General features: G+C 37.5%; 1 protein-coding gene across 6 annotated transcripts in view; it reads left to right on the forward strand.

The window, feature by feature from the left end:
* The window catches only part of ATF7IP (activating transcription factor 7 interacting protein), a 167,386-nt gene that overhangs the window by 54,341 nt on the left and 92,851 nt on the right, over positions 1 to 20,194 (forward strand). Inside the window, exons 1-2 of one of the 6 annotated variants that reach the window (XM_050953804.1) lie at positions 5,881 to 6,162; positions 6,666 to 6,863. The exons of 3 other annotated variants lie outside the window; for them this stretch is intronic. In XM_050953804.1, the coding sequence (XP_050809761.1) occupies positions 6,862 to 6,863 (2 nt within the window). In that variant the 5' untranslated portion in view covers positions 5,881 to 6,162; positions 6,666 to 6,861. Of the gene's footprint in view, positions 1 to 5,880; positions 6,163 to 6,665; positions 6,864 to 20,194 lie in introns of those variants that run through there. 2 more of the 6 variants (XM_050953847.1, XM_050953816.1) reach the window with 2 other exon arrangements.

Consider the following 20,194-nt stretch of genomic DNA (forward strand, 5'->3'; position numbering starts at 1 on the left):
CATTTTGTATAAACCAGAATGTTTCTTTGCCTTCACAGCTCCCATCAATGCCACCTTCTAATTTCCTGTGGGAATGCCTAGTTATATCTGATATAGAATTTGGTGCCTTGTGTACCAGGTTCCGCGTCTCAGTGATATCAAAGAATAGATGCAATTGGTGAGATCAAAAGGGATGATGCTGAGCCTTTGGTCTTCACATGATTTAATGTAAAGACATCTGAGAAAATTTTAGTAGAGCTGTTCAGAGTCTGTGTAATTTATTGCTTTATGGCTAAAGTTGTGGCTTTAGTCATCAGGAAAAAGTGAAGGTAATCTAATTTATGCTGCTACAGAGGTTTGGAATACTGCACCCCAAGGACCTCTGACCTCCCGTCTTGCTGTTGGAGAGAGATGTCCCCAGTGTGATCAAATGTGAAATTAGTTACTAATTTTTGTGGGGCATTTTTTTCAGGAAATTTTGTGTTTATATTGTCGTTATTGCCATTTCTTTTTAGTGGACTTCAAACAAGGTTAGTCTGGCTTCCTCCATATGCCAGGCTTGAATTTGATTCTTCATTGTCACCTATGTTTTCACATCTTAGGGCTTTAACTCATATACTACACTTATTTTCAGAAGTAGATTTAATCTCTGAACCAAGGAATTAAATGTTGACATGGTATATAGGAATTTTTTAGCATGGACATGTATCTTAGATGTGCAAATAAATAAGACAGAAAATTATTGCTCCGTGACTGCATTTAACCCTTTCCAAAAGGGCCAGAGTTGAAGGGAAATGCTGAGCTCTTCTTGAGTATATACCATACTAGCTATTTGTTTTTTTGCAACCCAATTCCCTTTTGCTAATACACATGTGATTTCTTTCATTTAATTAGAACTGCTTCTCTTGTTTCTTCTCAGGACAGAATAGGGTCAATAAAATCATCTGTTTATGTAGCAATAAGAATTGAAAAAACAGTTTGTAAAATATACTGTAGTTGTAAGGTTGTATTAAAATTGTAAAGGTGTTTTGAGTTTCTAGATAGTATAACTTCTAAAGGAGTTACTACATACTGTTAGTCCTCATTATGACTGACTATATTTGAACAAGAGCAAACAGACACATGAATTCTGAGAATCATGTCTGTGGAAGACTTAATTAGCCCTTGGCTAAGGTATTTCAAGCTTCAATAGCTATGTTCCCTTAGGGTACGCTGGCAAACTAGACGCTGATTTTTTTCAGCAGTCTCTGCCCTTTTCATTGATGCAATACTGACTTTCTGTGACGAATATTTTGACAGAAACTCCATGTTTTGTTTGGGGTAGTTGGATGTCAGGTGGAACCATCCAGCACAGCTATGGGCTACAGTAAATCATTCTTCTCCCTCAACACTTTTCCTTGTATATTTTAAAATAGAACTCAAACTGGTTTTATTATTAGCAGTCCAGATACATTTTGAGAATCTTGTTTCAGAAAGGTTATAATGTTTGAATTAAAATCAGGATGTCTCTGGCTTTTAGTGGGAGAGTTTGTGGGTGTTATGGAGTAAAAACTTAACCCCAAATTTAAATGAGCTAATTTTAATTAAAACACAAATATATTAGCATGAATTTAAATACATTAATTTTAACAAAAGCATAATAAATGTGTATCCATGTAAACCATCAAAAATTTTTCCTTCTTTATAGAGGATAAAAATGTAGGTGCAGCATTGCAAGAATCCTTCACTAAGATCTTTCTAAAAGGGAAGGTGGTATAAATTAACTATTTACCTTTTGTGGTAGTAAATACCTAATTTTAATAGGAATCAGTAGTTTTAAGTGTGAGTAACATATGCAACTATGTGAATTTGAACAAAAAGATACAAAGGAAATGAGAATTTTTTTGCTGTAAGTTGATTTCTTGGGCAGCATTTAGCTGCTTACCCCCCTGCCGTTTCATGTGAAAGTATTGTCCATATTGCGGTCTTCCACCTGCCACTGAAGAATCTGATTGATATAGTCCACAGTCAAAATCAGGCTATTAAATTTGATATTCAGCAATCTACTTCTTTACAGCAACTCATCTCAGTGCTTTCAAGCAACAAGAACTGTGTGTTACCATTTCACAGCTGGAACAAGCACTGTTCTATGCAGTTATAATAATAATGATGATAATTGGAGACTATCTCCCGCTGTCTTCACTAGCAGGACCAAGTACTGATTTTTGCCCCAGATCCCTAAGTGGCCCCCTCAAGGATTGAACTCGACAACACTGGGTTTAGCAGGCCAATGCTCAAACCACTGAGCTATTTCCTCTTGCCCCTCCTTCTTCTAATGTTTGATCAATGAGATGTTTTTGAGTTTTTAAGAGTTTCCAGTCGAAGAGATCAAATTATGCCTCTGCCTTGTTTTTATGTGAACCGGTTGGCCTTCAGAAAACTTCATCTGTTCATTCAGATGGACCTGTGTAGATCCCATGTGGCACCTGCACCACAGTTTTGCTAATGGAGGTCCCCACATCCATTACAGTGGGTCTTCAGCTTACTCATGGCCCTGGAAGCAGAACTCAGATCTCTCAGTCACTAACAGATGAGTAGAAACCACTGACCCTGTAGACTTTGGTAGTACCTATTTTTTCAGTTTTTCCTGCTGTGATGTCAAACATTTATTTTAAATGAATAAAAATCATAATTTAAATTGTCCAGAAAATGCAGAAAAATATAAGTATTGGATGTCATGTGGGGGCTTATCCATATTACTAGTAGTAATTTCATTGCATGAAAAACATAAACAATAGGAAAATGCTTGATATTTGATTTCATATGTGGATAACTGTCAAATTAAAACCAGTTTTATTGTGGACAAGACAGAGTACTGCTCTTCAATGAGAGCTACTACTCTGCAGCATTTCAGCTATCAATCCCATGAAGTTTTGACAGTAGGGTTGTGCAAAGAAAGGCCACCGTTTTCTTTATAATGGGGTGCTTGTAATTTTGTCATTCTCGTACTCAAAAACTGAATAATTATTGTGATTAAACTTTTAAAAAAGAAAAAAATCTTCATGTACAAATAACAAGCATGGAAGATTTCTACTCAGAACTGAAATGCTCCTGGAAGTGTTTGCTCAGTGCACAGCAGCGGTCAAAGAAGCATACAAAACATTAGCATTTATAAAAATGGGCTAAAAATAATACTTGTACGCCATGGATTCTGCTGGGAACCTCAAGTCTGGCCTTCCCTTGCTGAGGCCTGTATGGCCTGTGGACTACTTGAGCTTGGCAGCACCCTGGTGGGGATGAGTGGCAGATGCTCTGTTGGGTTCTACCAGGCTTCTTTGGGTTGACTCCTCCTTGGTTTGGAGGAGAGAGGGATTGGTGGTAGTCTCCCAAAACCACTCATTTAAGGTGCCAAAAAGAACTATCACAGTGGATTATACAAATCTTCATAATATGTTCCTCTCTCCTTTCTTTCATGCCCTGGCAAGCAATGAAATTGGTAACAATGAAGTATTATCATTGGTCATTTTTAGTTAGCATCCATTGAAATAGACAAGGCTGGTCACACCTCTTAGTTATTGTTTCAGGTTTGCAATTGTAGGCATGTTACTGGATCAGTTATAGGTGGTTTGAAGGGATCTTGGTAACCTGTGAGCTAAAGACTTTTTTAAAATGAAAGGTTAGAGAACAAGAAGACAGCATAAAAGATGCTGGTACACAGTATTGCCAAGTACTAGCTCAATCTGAACCCTGTTTTTGATCTCAAGGAAACATTCTGGCAAACAGGAATCCCCAGAGCACAGCGGGGTGTAGAGAGCACTATGTTGTCAAAACTGGCAGAAAGCTGATTAAGTTTACAACTCCTTTTCATTGCCGAAGCAACATAAAAGAGCCATATTTTTTGGTGTGATATATTTACGCATTTCCTGTTTCCCATTGTGAGCTCCTCCTCAGTCAGCTTGAGTAATGATTCATTTGTTAAGCCTTGACAGTCTTTTTTACTGGTTGTGACTGTAGAACTTGCTTCGTGGCAGAATTAGGCTGAAGAAGTGGCTGGGCTATAACTTTTATGTTTGAAGTTGAAACATAATGAAATGCAGTTTGGAAATGCTCTTTGAAAAATATCTTGAATCTTTTTCTTTGAGTGCATAGTTTTATATTTTTGAGTTGAGTTGAATGATAGATATTTTCCTGTCAGCAAAGATAAAATAATAACTGGCTGACTATTGACCTAAGAGAATTTAATCTATCATGTTATTAGTTCAAATACATCTTATCCAATCTGTGCTTGAGATTCTTGATTTTGTACTGTCATCAATGTTTATTAGAAAGTGATTGTTCAGCATTATAGAAACACGCAGTATCTGTCATTAGCCAGGGCCATTGTTCATACTAGTAAATTGAAGACCTTTCATTGAAAGTGTTTCTCTTATCCTTTGCCATTAGTAGTAAAAAGAAAACAACATTGGTTAGCTATAGCTTTCAAGCTGTCCTGACAGTAGTTGATACTTAATGAAAATATTTAGTCTGTAAATATTAGTCAGACAGCTGCTTTATGGGTAAAGGGCCATACTAACCAATAAAAATAACAAAATTGAGTTTTTTTCAATAGAAAATAGCCTAGTAAATGTTTGACTTTAGATATGGTTGATAAAACTACTACTTATAGAAACCTGTTTCATGGCAAAGTGACACTTCTTTCTTCCAAAATTTATTCTTTAAAAGTTTCCTAGTGTTCACATTTCTTTTGTCTTCCTTTTTGGTGGAACTGAATACATTTATGTCGTGTATTCATGATTCTGCTCTGTTGAAGGACCCCAAACTATTAACTGCTCTGTCTGTGTTCTACATGCCAGCAGCCATCTCTGGTTACAAAAAGTAAAATAAATAAATAAAATAAAAATCCTAATTTAATTTGTATAACCTAGAGGACAATGTTTGTGGGAATGTGCGCATGTGTATGTACATATATGCAATAATTTGGCAGCGAAGTTGGTGAAAATTGGACTGCTGAAGCCGGTTAACTTGGGGATGAGGAGAGGTCTCCAGTAAACCATTGTGGATACTGATCTTTGCCCTACTTAGAGTAATTTCAGAGATATATTTGTGAAAACTTAAAAAATTGCTGTATACTTACTCCCCACCCCAATCCACTCCATGCTGGATTCTATTTTATTACCAAGAGACTTCGTGTGTAAATGGAAGATTTCTTTTTTATGTTCAGGATGCTCACCATGCTAAATTGCTTATGAGAAGAGTCCTGTAGTCTGGAATCTCTGCTATTGCTCCTCATTGTGTATCGTTGCAGGCTAGTGGTCTCCTCAGCAGAAAGATAATTTACAAGGCAGGAATAAAATCTCAGTTTCAGGGATTCCACAGTCCAATATGAATGATTGTCGTAATCACTTCCATTTTAGTGGATAGTATTGCCAAATGTTTGATTGTAACATCACCAAATTAAACTGACAGAGATAACAGGTCTAACATAACAGTTTCTGTTCACACCCATTTGCATGATCACACCCGTTAATAATGGGAAATAATGAGAGAGAAGGTATAAAGATGTATATGACAGATTATAACTGTACGAAAATGCCACTAATTTTTTTTTGTTTGCTTGAGTGTAATAGGGGTTCTTTAATAAAATGCTTAATGAAAATGACTAGCCTAGCTTGGCTTTTTAAAACTAATTTTTCCTTTCATAAAAAAGCATAAACATTAGAAAAATATATTGTACAATATTTAACACCTTTTCCTTCAGTGCAATATTTGAAGACTGTGTGAGCCTTTCATTTCTTGAATTTGCAGAGAAGTTGCTTGTCTGTCTCTGCTACATAGATGTATAGTTTCAGGTGTAAAATTTTTTTTGGAAGGATATACATATTGCACATACATATATGTATAATTTTGCAATTTGAGGCATCATGGGTTGGCTTGTAGTCTTCTCCTATTTTCACACCCATTCGAGGTCTCACCCAGTGTACTGATTCTATTTTCAGCTTGTTGCCAGGCAGATTTTTGTATTTCTCCTTCTGGTTGCTCAGCCTCCAGCTACTGATAGGTGTATGCAAACTAATCTTCAGCAGCCAACCGGAGGGGCTATGCAAATCTCCGCTTAGTCCTGTGACATCAGACTAGTCAAGTATAGTTTCTGTTGCTGGGAGAGCTGATAAGGTGGCAACATGGCTGCAGGGGGCTCTCTTTTGGGTATGTTTTTTACATTTACAAATGATTTTTATCATTATTTAATGTAAAAGTAAACAAATGGACCCAGAAAAAGAAAAAGGTAATCAGTATTCTAACCAAGTTTTAATTACAGGAAATAAAACATCAACAGGTTTTGAAGGAACAAGAAGTCTTGCTTCCTTGAATTAGATTTGAAGGATCTGGTGTTTTTAGTAGTGACCTATATCTGTGGTAGTGCATAGGTGACTGGGTGTACTAAGCAAGCAAATAAACAAAACAGTCCCCAACAGGTGTACATCATCTCTCTGTGGAAAGCAAATTGTCCCTAGAGAAAAACAAACCTAGTATATTAAGAGCATGTTAAAATACACATTTTTGAGAAATTGAACAAATGCTCTTTTAGGTAGATTTTCAAATAGCCATTTTTGATTACCAAAAGAAAAGAGTTAAAAATATTAATGTTTTGTTTGACACATAGTAAGTTTTAACACAATTTCTTAATGCTACTCCTGTTTATTTTACAGTTTTTTGCCATTTCCTCTTCACTTTCTTCTTTCATTATATCTGACAAGTGACCTCAAAGGGCTGCTGTTAATGACATCAGATTCTTCTGAGATGAGCTGTCTGATGCCACAGTTGCAAAGGCTAAGAGGTCAGAATTGCATCACTGCACTTAAATGCATGTAGTAAGTGGACTAATTTAGAAGAAAGCTATTCTAAATGTAAGTGTAAATGCCTTACTTTCTTCATTAGAAAAAGTGCATACTGAGTTGGCTCTAACAGAACATTTTATATTTACGGTGAAGCGGCCTAACTTGGAATAGCGAATCATATGTCTGTTAATGTTCTCTCTTGTCGCTTTAGTCCTCATGTGTTTTGTGTAAGTATTCGCTGTAAGTTTCTTCTATAATATAGGTGTGGTTTAGGCGATATTCTTGTAATGTGTAGAAAAACTTCAAAACAAAAGTGGAATTGATTTTTTTAAAAATAATTGTCAAGTTTTTCTTTGTGTAGTAGCTGTAATCTTTTATTGTTTATCCTTTGTATATGAATGATTAGTTCAAGTGTGCAATGTGTATTTTTTTTTTGTTGCATGTTGCATAATTTCATTTCATTTGGGAATTTCAGAAGTAGATATAGACTTTAATTCTACAAGGGTTGTGACGTTGTGTATCAACTTCCTTGGCATAATTAACTCTGCTTGATATTGTTTAATTATGTTGCCAAACGGGGAGTGGTAGTAATGAATCCTGTGTTATGTCAAAAATAGAAATAAGACACACGCAACACCACAGATGTGTTTGAAATGTACTAACTCATCTTTAAAAAGTGTTAACTCAAATTGTATTTATAAACAAACATATTTGCTTTCTCATTTGGATGGCTGTAAATGTCACCATGTTAAAACATTCACTTCTGCTGTTTTACAAATGTGTGGCAGTAGCAATATGTATACATAAGGCTTTGAGGTGTTTCAGTTCATGGAAAGCTGAGGTTTTGAATTCTCTGTAAAGGTTAAACTCCATAGTAGTCCTAGGAAGAAAGAAAAAAATAGACTAGCGAGTCTTGTTAATATGGCTAAATTCCCTTCAAGAAAATACTGCTAGTTTTCATAATCCAAATAAGCATTGAAATGTAATTCTGAGAACAAGTTGAGGCTCTTCACTATATTTTATTACAGAGGAGTTTGTGTGTGTGTGTGTGAGAGAGAGAGAGAATCTGATTTAACAAGTTAACAAGCTGATCGCTTTTAGCAACCTGAATTGTTTTTGTGGTGCTTACTGGAATGTGCATTTTTAATGAAAAGACCAAGTTATTGGGAGAGATGCTCTGTCCCCCTCCACCTTTAAAAACAAACATACATTTTGGGAATGAATGTTGTTGTTTCCACTTCTCACAGCATCTGTCAAGACAGGTAGTAGGGAACTAAATTATGTTCAACTCTGTGGAATTGGTTGGGTAAAGCTGAAAGATTTAATTTGAGTAAATGCATCTACACAGAGCAGCTGCCCTGTAATGTAGGAAGAGAGTTCTAAAACTAATGTCATAATTACAGGTTCATTAAGCCATTTAGCACATCCAGGAGAGACGCAAGACACACAAAATTAGGAAAAATCTGAACTGTTACCTCGGTGGCGGTGGAGGAACTGTTCCTCAAATAGAAATGGTATAGAAAAGGTAAAAATACTTTGAACTCAAGTTCTGTTCGCTAAGGCCCAGCTTCAGCAAACCACTTAAGCAGATACTTTTAAGTGCATGCTTAAGTGCCTCACTGAGGCCATATCTACACTAGCAAGCTTCCTGTGGCACAACTGTGTTGATACAGCTGTGCCACTGTAAGATCGCTTGTGTAGCCGCTCTTTGCTGACAGGAGAGAGCTTTCCCATCGACATAATAAAACCACCTAAACTAGCAGCATTAACTATGTTGGTGAGAGATGCTGTGCACACAAGCGCATATGCTGGCGAAACTTATGTTGCTCGGGGTGGTTTTTTTCACACCCCTGAGTGACAAGTTTTGCCAACATAAGGGGTAATGTAGACATAGCCTGCATAGGAATGGACATAAACATGTGCTAAGTACTTTGCTGAATTGTGGCTTAAGAGAGACTCTCGCGTATTAAAAAATGATTTTGTCTCACTTTGGTTTTGCTCTCATGAGAGGAGCAGTGCTTGAATTGTCTTTTGGAATAGTGGGAAGAATATGTGCATTATGAAATATTCTAAGGGGGAAAGGGTTAACCACTGCAGTATTAAACTCGGATGCTTTTTTTAACCCATTTTTTTAAACTAATGTCTACATTAGTGAAAGTTTGTGGTCTTAGAATATGTCCTGCTCCAATTTAGCGTACAAGGACCTGTAGGTATAAAATGCGATATCTTTACTGAGACTGTAAATGTCGTGTTTGCTACAGTCATCACCTAGTTCTGTTGTGAAGCTTCAGTTGTTTCATTCAGACCAGAAAAAGGGCTTCTGATTAAATGGTTTAGCACTTATTTGGGAATCTGTTTATATTGATTAAAATGTCATTTCTATGTACAATAGTTCAGCCTTATTTGTTTTCACACCCTGTCTGGATTCTTGGTAGTACCCTCATGTGCTTCCCTTGTTGCTGGGCAGGATTTGAGGAGCTGATATCTGATTGGTTGTCAGGCAACTGCTGATTTGAGCCAATCAGATAAGGTATTTGAATTCTTTCCCAGTACAATAACAATGAAGCAACTGCTGATTTATTTTTCCTATGGGGAGATTATGTAAACTAAGAGCATTGCTGCACCAGGCTCCCTCTTGGGTATGTTTGAAAAATTACAAGGCTTCTCTGTACTAGAAGGGGGAAAGGCTGTTTGTTTATGAACTTGTTTACTACTTAACCATTTCATTGAAAGGTCAATATTATATATAGTAAAAAGTCTATTAAAAATAGTGTAGTAGGTTTAGAACTATCCCATATTTAATCTGTTAATATGCTTATTAGAAAATAGAGCAAACTGTGATATAAATGCTGTAAGAAATTCTCACCCTAAAATTGACATACAAGTTTAATTGATATTGTTCAGCTAACGTTCCTTTAATTTTAGCTTTAAAGGGGAGAACTCAAAAGCTAACTCAGAAACTTCTGTAACATGTACCAGAAAGAAATTGTATTTGTGGCTGTCAATCTATTTATTATATGACAATCCTGTTTGTTACATTTCAAAAGTAGATATAATTGTGAAATACTACAAATAGGTGATGTTTTGTATATTGCGCACTTTGCTATTTGAACTGCAATCAGATAAGGTAGACTTAAGAAAATATATGTTAGCGATATCCAGACATATCACTGGTGCAGAACATCTTAGCATCTGTCCTCTTTTTCAGATTGATTTACATGGAAACAGTGTAGTTTTTTCCTTTGTATATAAGGATATAATTGTTTTCTGTGAATTTCAAAATTATTGCCAGGTTATTTTAACTTGTTACTGCAGTTCATTCCAGTTTGAAAACTGAGTTTTAGGAACCATTTTTTAAAAATGCAGGTTCCATGCAGTTCTTTCATTCTGTACTTTGGAGTTTTGGACTCTGCACCTAGAACAAAGTGCCCTGATCAATTGCTCTTCTTATTTCTTTGACTGACTATGCCAAATGCTAACTAGACTTGCATATTTGGATAACTATGAAGGACATTGATTTACATGATCGTAGAGAACCATCTTTATTTCCTCCACATAGTTCTTGCTCTTTGGCAAGTGTTTTTGTGGTTATGGTGGTTTTAGCTAATACACATTCTGGGGATTTTATGTGAACACTGTTCTAGATTGACTGTATTATGAAAAGAACCTTTGTGCACTGTTGTTTGGATCCCAATTTGTTTCACTGCTTTCCATAACCTTCTCTTTGTCTGTCTCCTGTTACCAGGCAGGATTCAGAAAGCTGGCTGCTGATTGGCCAACTTTTTGAGCAGCTCTTGAGCTGCTCATATGAGCAGATGATTATAGGCTAATCCATAGCAGCTATGCTAATACCTGCCTTTGTTGTTTCACAGCAGTGATCTCTCCTGCAAAAGACTTGAGGGAGGGAAAGGGAAAACTCTCTAATTGGCTGATGGAGGGGTCCTTCATGTATTGTTAAAAAATACATTGGCACATATTTGGTTTTACCATATAGCCCCTGGCCATTTGAATGTTGATCCTTTGCCTTTCAGTAGGGAGAAAAATCTGCAGGTATTATTGGAGAGATGTTCCTGCTGGTGTTTACCTATTTGGCGCAGAACTATATGTGATTTTCAAGCTTAATATGAAAGAAAAGGCTAAAGGAATTGTCGTAAGTGAATTTAAATAGATATACAAAATATTTGTGCATGTTGATGTTTCATAATTATGATTGCCATCTATGCAAATTTTTTAAAAATTTTATTTATAGAATCAAACCCCTTGCACATTTTCCATCTAGATACATGAATCATTTTGTGCACCACTGTACAAATGCCTTTCCTTGAGATAAGAAATGCCTGATTTATAAAAGTTACTTTTGCTTGGTTGGGCACCTGTGGCAGTACTTTCTTTGTTATGAATTGGTCATGTGATTATTAAGAATTGTGGAAGTACTCAAACGCTGTTTGAAGAGGCTTAAGCAAAGCATTAATACTTGGGACACTTTAGGATATTTAATAATGTAAATTGAAAATACCAGTGGTTCTAGATACTTTGCTCAAGCAAGTCTTTGATAAGTGTAGCCTTTTTCTAGAATTATTGTTTGAAACGTGGCCTCTTTACCCCTTTTAGTCAGGGAAGGTAGCTAGATATGTGAAAGAAGACTGCTGATTGGCTTGCACGAATATGACCAAACCTGTATGAACCGGTCTGTTGAATGCTACTTCCTTATTGCTTTGGCTGTTTCTTGTCACACTCGGCGCCTACAAGAGATCTGTTACATGGCTGCAGTGTGCTCCCTTGTGGGTATGGCTGGAAGTTATGCTCTAAGTTTTGTGTGCAGTGATATATTTATTAACGAACCAAATGTAATTTTCATTTTAACTTTTCAGAGTTTGTGCTAGCTTTTATTTAACATTCTTTGGCTGCAGTAGTTAATCTGTAAAAGATCTGCATGTCAGTTAAGATCACCTAATATGGATTTTTATTAAAAAAACAAAACAAAACTTTTTTTCTTTTAGAATAATTTTAAAATTATATTTAAATTTTTGGTTTTAGGAAGGTTTTTAGACAATATATTTTTGGATACAGAGTAAACTGTTAAAAGCTGTTTAAATAAAACCTGTTCTCATAATGCCAAAAAAAAAAAAATTGGAAGATGCATCTTTATTTTATAAAAATAGGAGAAAAAATAATTTACATTCTACTGTGGCCGTTTGCCAAAGTACGGTAGTCTTGTAAAAAAGCAAAATAGTCAAGTACCTTTCCTTTTTCTGCATAATATAGTTAATACATATTATTAATAAAAATTAAATACTTTTCCACATTAATTATTTATACAACTAAGGAATATATAGCAAAGCAAATTGGTAATGTTTCTGATTTTACATGCTTTGCTTTTCAATTGTATGTTTGTAATTATAAAAGGCATCTGAAAACAGAGATCCACTGTTTTCCTGTATACACTGTAATTGAAATTCCATGTGTCTATTCAGATATATTTACCTTAGTTTGTAAATTACTATATGTGGTTGCAAACTTCATTCTGATTAAAGGTTCACACAAGAAAAATCCCATTGTATAATTCTATTGTATTGTGGTCCTGGAGATCATAAATTTAAATTACTTCTTTTCTCTTATTAGTTCATATATAAAGGACCCTTACAATCCGCACATTACATTCAACAAGTTGGTGGGAGGATCTTCTGTTATCTTTTCAAACTCTTAATTCCTTAGACAGATTGGCCAAACCTAAAATTATTCCGTTATTTAAATTAAAGTAGTAAAGCACATTTTTATTCCAAGACATATCTCCTTGTTAAAATTTTTATCGGAGGATGGCTATGAGCACAATAAATAATGAAATTTTTATTCTACGTTATACAAGTAGGGTGAGATGAACATCTCCAGAGGTGTGAAATTGCTTGCCCTAAGCTCATTTGAAGCTGTTTTGGTGAGGGGAAGGAGGAGATATCTGCTAGTTTATAAAGCATATGCGTTTGAAGTGTGTTAAATGTTTTCATGTGCATCTATTAACTTACATATTAAAAATACTAGTGTAAAATGTATTTTAGGGGATTTTGCACACTGTGTAGCTAACTTAAAAGGATACTAACAAGTCATTTGGACTTGACATTTAGTCGATCTTTAAACAGTTATAATCTGTTGAGAGAGACACTTGCTACAGAAATAAATTTCAAAGCAACTATTTTATGAGTATCATAAAAATTTGAGTGCTTGTTCCCTCTGCTGGCAGTGCAGCAGCAGTTAATCATATACAGATGTTCTTCTCTGACATACTGATCCTGATGTAAATATGGGAAGCAGGTTTAAGAGGTTAAACAAAACATGTATTTCTATTTTGCCTATCAGAGTGCTGTCTAAGCAGTAATGGTGACTCAAATATGAGAACTAACGTTTGGCAGGTAGAAAAGAGTAAAAATAATAAGGAAGTATGTTAATGAATAATGTAAATGGAAAACAGTTGGGAGGAAAAAACATTCTCTTTATTGCACAGTAGAACCTCAGAGTTACGAACACCAGAGTTATGAACTGACCAGTCAACCAAACACCTCACTTGGAAGTACGCAATCAGGCAGCAGCAGAGACAAACAAACAAAAACCCGAAAACTAGTACAGTACTGTGTTTAAATGTAAACTGCTAAAAAAAACCCAGCATTTTTCTTCTGCATAGTAAAGTTTCAAAGCTGTATTAAGTCAATGTTTGGTTGTAAACTTTTGAAAGAACCATAACTTTTTGTTCAGAGTTACGAACATTTTAGTGTTACAAACAACCTCCTTTCCCAAGGTGTTTGTAACTCTGAGGTCCTACTTTATCTTCTTTCAGGAAGTTTCCTTGTATTATCAATTACAGAATACAATATTTAGTGGCTGTAGGCTTGGAACCTACCTTGATTGGTTAAATTACAAGATATTGCATTCCAGGCAGGCAGCATAGCAGCTTTAAATGGGTTAATGAAAAAAGCTCACTTATTTCCATAGGCAGTTTCCAATTACAGTACCACTGTCTTCTCCCCCCCGCCCGCCACCCCCCAAGGATGCCTGAAGTCTTGAATCATAACAGATCCTTTGAGTGTTTTCAAGCAGAATGTTTTTAAATAATGATTTTTATCCAATCTATTTTTTAAACCATCTAAATTATATTTTATTTACATGTTAGTTCTTTACTTCCCATTTTATAGTCTTTAATTGCTAAAGTAAATGTTTTATGATTCTTCTTTAATTTCCTAGTTAGTAGAATTTCAGATTTATGTAGAGATTTTTTTTACTAAGAAACTTCACACGTATAAAGCTCAATTTAAGCTGGAAAAAGACAAGTCCAGAGACTCATTAACATTCTGTGAGAACAACACAAACTCAAACCCTAAACTGATAAGCAAATAGCCCTTCTGACCAACGCTTCCTTCCTGTCTATTGAATCTCCACAAGTCAAGAAAGCTGAAATGCATTGGCCAGGCTGTATTCCTTCATTAAGATCTGCAGTTTGAAGTCAAGGGACTTGTGTTCCTACATCATTTAGAAAAAATGCCTTGGACTTGGAAAAATTCTTGCTCTGTCACAGACTTTTGACCTTGGACAAGTCATTTTGCGTCTTTGTGCCTCAAAATCTGTCAATAATATTCCTTGCCTCTGAGTGTTAAATACATTAAAAAAGATTAAAGTGCGTGGATACTATGATAATGGGGCCCATATACGTTTATATATATGTAGGTAAGGAACTTAGGTCCTTCTGAAAACTTAGTTAATATATTGAAATATATGTAACTTTTCGTTGTTAACAAGGAAGTAGTATTATTTGGAAGTGACAGAAATTTTTATGCCCTGGGAATTTTTAATAGAAATGCAGTTTGAGCCCTGATGCTACAAACACGAATGCAGCTGCTTAACGTTAAGCACATGAGTAGTTTCATTACTGGCAGTATATTCATGAGGGAAGTTGTATACCTCCTTAGGTGTTTGCAGGATCAGGGCCTTAATTTTCAAAGTTTTGGGTTTTTTTGCCTATTGGGGTTTTGTAAAAATCAAATAAGACCCTGTTAGTTGTGGCACTTAAAAACCCACCTTTTATAATTTTGATCATGTTGTTGTAATACAGATTTTCAAATTAATTTTACAAAGACTCAGCCTGCTTTAAATAAATGTTTAAATAAATGTTTATTTTTCTGTATATTTGTTTTTAAATGAGCCATTTAAATCAGTGATCAACTATAGATTAATCATGGTGATTTAAATCATTCCACTCAGGGTTCAGAAACAGAATTTTAAATTGGTCCTTTGCATATTCCAACCTTTATGAGCTTGTAAAGAAAATCAAGTAGTTGTTTCTTCTAAATTAGGAGCATATAATTTTCCCGTATACGAAGGATGAGATTTTCAAAGTGGGGACCTAGTATAGAGTTTCTCAATCTGTGGGTTGCAACCTAAAATTGCGTTTCCTGAATGTTTCAAAGGGTTGCATGGCAGCTCCTGTCTCATGGGACTGTCTTGGCCTGGGCTCTCTGCTCCAGATGGCACGACCTCTGGGATCTCAATGCTACTCAGGTTTGGCGCAGCTGCCCTCTATCATGATGATGGGAGACCGGCCAAGCCAAATTTTGAGCAAGTGGCGTGGCAACCCCGTGTACTAGGTGTGGAAGTAGGGAAAGAATTGACAAGGATTTGTAGGGGATCTTAATGCATGTCAGTCTGTTAGCAAGAGTAAGTCTAGCAGTTAACAAGAGTTAGGCCAGCTGTAACCCTAATGACGCGAGACTTGTAGAAGCAAGGATGGTGTGAGGCGAGTGGGAAAGAACTGTGTGAGAACTTGTCACGACCTTGCACTGATAACCAAATATGTAGACTGGCATCTTCTAGTGAGAAAAATAAGATAGCAGGATGGCCTATATATAAACAAAATGCAGCTGTTGCTTATTATTGTCTGTATTATTGCTTGTTATTGTCTGTAACAAAGGTATAAATGCTTGCTGTAATTGTTTACCTGTTGAGAGACCTGTCCGAGACTGGGGTGACCCTGTGTCCTAGGGCACTCCCTCCCTCTATTGCAATTGCTGGAGAAATAATAAAGTATTTGATTTTGCTGCACCCAAACAAAAAGCGAGAACTGAGTTTTTCTCCGACAATTTGGGGGCTCGTCCGGGATGGCAACGCCTACTGAGACAAAGGCAGCTGCTACGGATCGTTTTCGTTCGAACCCCATGGTGCCACAAGAGAGGTATGAGACGTTTTGAAATCTCTATTGGGGTGTCGTCGGAGGACTGTTCGTGGGGCCTTCTGTCTCTGTTGGGCTTATACCATCTGAAGTTATTGACTGTGCAGCAAGATCAGATGCAGAGTGGTATTGGGGAAAGGCCCCAACAAGGTTAGTTTATAGCAGTACTGGGGAACTGCTTGGTTGACCAACAAGGTAATGCATAGGGAAATGCATTAGGCCACACCATTGAAATGACTGGAGAGTTAATTATGTCCCTTTTAAGGTAAGACTCTTTAAGCTGTGAATAGCTTTGGATCCAATAGCAAGCCAGAAAGCATCTGTATTAATGCAAATTATCTAACTGATAAGGTAGAAGCCACTGAAACCTGGGCTACCTATGAAACAAATACAAGAAAATATGGAGTAATTCCTCTGTTTTGCCTGAAATCAATTTCCCTACTTCCACATAGGTCACAATGCCTCTTTTACAAATTTGAGTGGCACTGTAGCCCTAGAGTTTGCAGAGAGCTGAACTCTTCCATGCACCTTGAGCACAGGACACAACCTCCCTCCTCTCCCCTCCAGAACAATTTACTGAGTTGCGATTGGCTGGCACCTTTCCCTCTCCCTCCTCAAGCAGGGCCTCTCTCCTCCCCTCCCCCCGCGACAAGCTGTCAACATTTACAAATGGGTCCTGAACCCAGAAAGATTGGCAAACACTGACCTAGAGTAGTGTTGACATAGCCTGCACAAACTTGTAATTCTCAGATGAAAAACTTTCTTTTTAATAAGAGCTGGTAAATGTAAAAACATAGTAAAATAAATCATTAACTGCTGCGTTAACGTTAAACTTGGGAGAATGTATTGTCTCTTGCATGTTTTTGGAGACAGTGAACCATCCATTTGTCCCCTTAATTTGTAAATCTTTCAATATATGTTGTCAGTAGGTGCCCGTGTGATGCTCTGCTCTTGTTCGATGATAACAGTTAGCTGCGTGCATGTTCCCTCTGTGTGCTGCCCCGGCTCTGTACAGATAGCTGACACAGCAAACCCTAAGAGAACCCCCAAAGACCACAGACTCTAGTAAGGTACAAAGGAACTCAAGCCCAGTTTATTGTCAAACAAAGCACAGTAATAGTTTCCTGTAGATTCTACAAGACATACTATGAATTTGTGCCCCCTGGCAATGGCCCGGCTCAGTCAGTGGCGAGACTTTCCATTGCCCCCTAGACCAGACAAAGATGTGCACTCTGGGACCTACTTCTATACAGTTACAGGACAGATTACTCATCCTTACCAACCTATTGAAGTACAGCCCCTTGGCTCATTAGGATGCTGTCTCCTCCTTTGATCATGTTGTTTCAAACAGATCTATCCATCATGCTGTCCTTTTGATGCTGTCTTTAAGATGCACTTGCCTGTTTCCCATTATCTCTGTGGAGTGTTCTGATGCCATCTTGGCACAAGTTTCTCTTATTAGCACTTACGTGTGTATGCACCTGCTTCTAGCAGCCCTCTTCTTGTCAACTTCTGAGAGGGGGGCCTGCCTCTGGCTCCCAGCCCAGCTTTTGCTTAGCAATGCCTGGAAGTACGTTGGTTCAGGCTTCAGGCCTCAGACTGGGCCTCTGACACAAGAGTTTATATTTCAGGGCCTCATCTTACTATATATGTGAGGAGATTAGGTAAAGTGGCAATTTGCAGAACAGTGCCTCATTCAGTGTTTTCATGAAATGATCCTTCAGATTTCACGAAAACCATCAACAAAGCCTACTGCTTCATTATCCCCAGCATATCAAATCTGCTTTTCTGGATACATACTGGGATAATTTCTCTCCACTGCTACTAGAGTGCAAAAAAAGAAATAAATAAATTTAAAAATTGAGCACAAGGGACCAGTTTCTCAGCTGATGTAAATCAGCATTGGTCCATTGTATTGAATGGTGCTAACCTGGTTAACCCCAGCTGAGCATTTGGCCTAGGTCTTTTACTGAACAGTTTCATTCTAGGAGTAGAGAGAGTTCCTTATATTCCTCTACTGCTTCTAAACAACATTTAATTTAATCCTTTCAGACTGAATCTAAAACTAGAGTAGATGGTCCAAGACAAGTTCACAGTCTAGTCCTAATAGAAATCACTCCTTATCTTATAATATCTAACTCTTATGTAGCAGTTTTCATCAGCAGGTCTCAAACTGCTTTACAAACGAGGTCACTATAATTATCCCCATTTTATAGATTAGGAAACTGAGGCTCTTGGAGGGGCTGTGGTTCTCCTATAAGAAGGGTCTTAATAGCAACTGGTATAACAGTACAGTGATATATGTGTTGACACACTTTCTCCATTTGCAAAAATATAGTGAACATTTCAGCTTCCTTAGAATGGCTGGACTTGATTTGATTTGTCAGCTAGTATATGTGGAGTTTAGAAATTGATTTTTAAATCTAGCATTTAGTCAATATTTTTCTTAATTGTTTGCCTCAATTATCAACCAGTTTAGTGACCTGGAGAGGGGGCTTTCTAATTTTTGTAGCAGGTTTGATGTAGGGAATGGGTGGTTGTAAATATGTAATTTCTTGAAAGCTATACATCATACCCAAAATAATTTGGAGGAAAGTGCTTCTTTAAAAGTTGTTTTTATGTCAAATACAGATTTATCAGTACAGTGTTAGTCCATATTTTTACCCACATAATAGAAGAATGTTACCAAGGTCCCATAATCTATAGGGATATAGTTGTATGAAAGGGGGGCTTTTTAACATGAAGTTGTAAACGTTTTGTCATTTAGGAGTTTGGGTTTGTTGTTCAAGTCATTGCACATGTGCATTCCACTCTTGGTGTCAGTATGCCTAGTGCACTGCAGTTGGAAACTTATCCCCTCAGCGCTACCTGTTCGGTAGCTCGAGCTTCCCCTGCTACTGCTCACTACTATGTGCAAGTATAAAGGGCAGAGCCACCCCTAACCCTTTCATTTATTTTTTAGCTCCTCCCACAGTGTTCATTGCATTAGGATAGTAATTTTTTTTTTAAAAAAAAATGTAAGTTTTTCAGATTTGTTGTCCCGCGGGGCCCCCCCCCCTTTTTTTTTAGTACCCAGGTATGCCCTGGTCACCAGGTTTCAAGCTTGTTCCGGATCTCTGCTACAGAGTGACCCACACAATAGCTATTGAAGCTATTTGAAGTGCTTGGGGGAAGTACATATGAAAAGATTTGTGGAGAGTTCAAGTCTAGGACAAAGAAGGATAGGGAAGCTAGGCTGAACTGCTGATGGAGGTGGTGCTTAGGCTATTGTCAGTTAACCCGTCTGACATGGTATTGAGTGCTGCAGTGTCAGTGAGAAGCGCTCCTCCAGCTTTAGCAGAATCTCAGCACCGTTCTTCGTCACCCTTATCAAGGAAGAAATACAAAGCTTCTGGAGAAGCACCAGCCAGGGGAAGGTCTCCAGTCTCTAAGGCTTTGTCTACACTGCCTCTGTCAGAGTTGTGAAAAAAAATGCACTGACAAAAGAGCTGGTGCGGACAGTGCTACGTGGACATAGCTAATGCTGCTTGTTGGGGTGATTTAATTATGTTGGCAGGAGAGCTCTCTCCTGCCGGCGAATGGTGGCTACAGGGAGACCTTACAATGGCATAGCTGTAGTGGTACAACTGTGCTGCTAGAAGGTCCATAGAGTAGACATAGCCTAAGTCTGGGACATGGTCAGGAAGGAGTCAAGTAGAGTGCGCCTGAAATCTAAACATTCCTCCAGTGCCTAAGTTGCAACAGTCCACTCTGGCTCCACAAGGGGCACTGTTGGCTTTTTCAGCACCACAACAAGATGTCTTTGTGACAACCACCTTTGAGCAAGAAACCTGCTCTGTCTCTCAGTGCTGGTGTCTCCTTCCTTCCAGGAGTCTGGTCCTTTGGCCCTTCTGCCAGAAGTTCAACCTCTGGTGATGCAATTGCCTGCTTCCTGAACAAGTGGTGCCTCGGAACTATCCAAAGGGAAGCCTGCTATGAGGCAGCGCTCTCTCCATCACCAGTTTCTTGGCACTGGTTCCCAACACCAACTGGATTTAGCCCACCATGGTCTAGGAAAAGGGAACTCATTGTTAAACTTGGGGGTGGGATCTTAGTATTGCAGCCCCAAAGTAGGACCTGCCAGTCTGCACAAATTCTCTCTTCCCACCTTCCTCTGTGACCGTTCAATGGAACCTACCATGGGAATATGGCT

The sequence above is a fragment of the Gopherus flavomarginatus genome, chromosome 1, assembly GCF_025201925.1.
Source record: "Gopherus flavomarginatus isolate rGopFla2 chromosome 1, rGopFla2.mat.asm, whole genome shotgun sequence".
Taxonomy (NCBI): domain Eukaryota; kingdom Metazoa; phylum Chordata; order Testudines; family Testudinidae; genus Gopherus; species Gopherus flavomarginatus.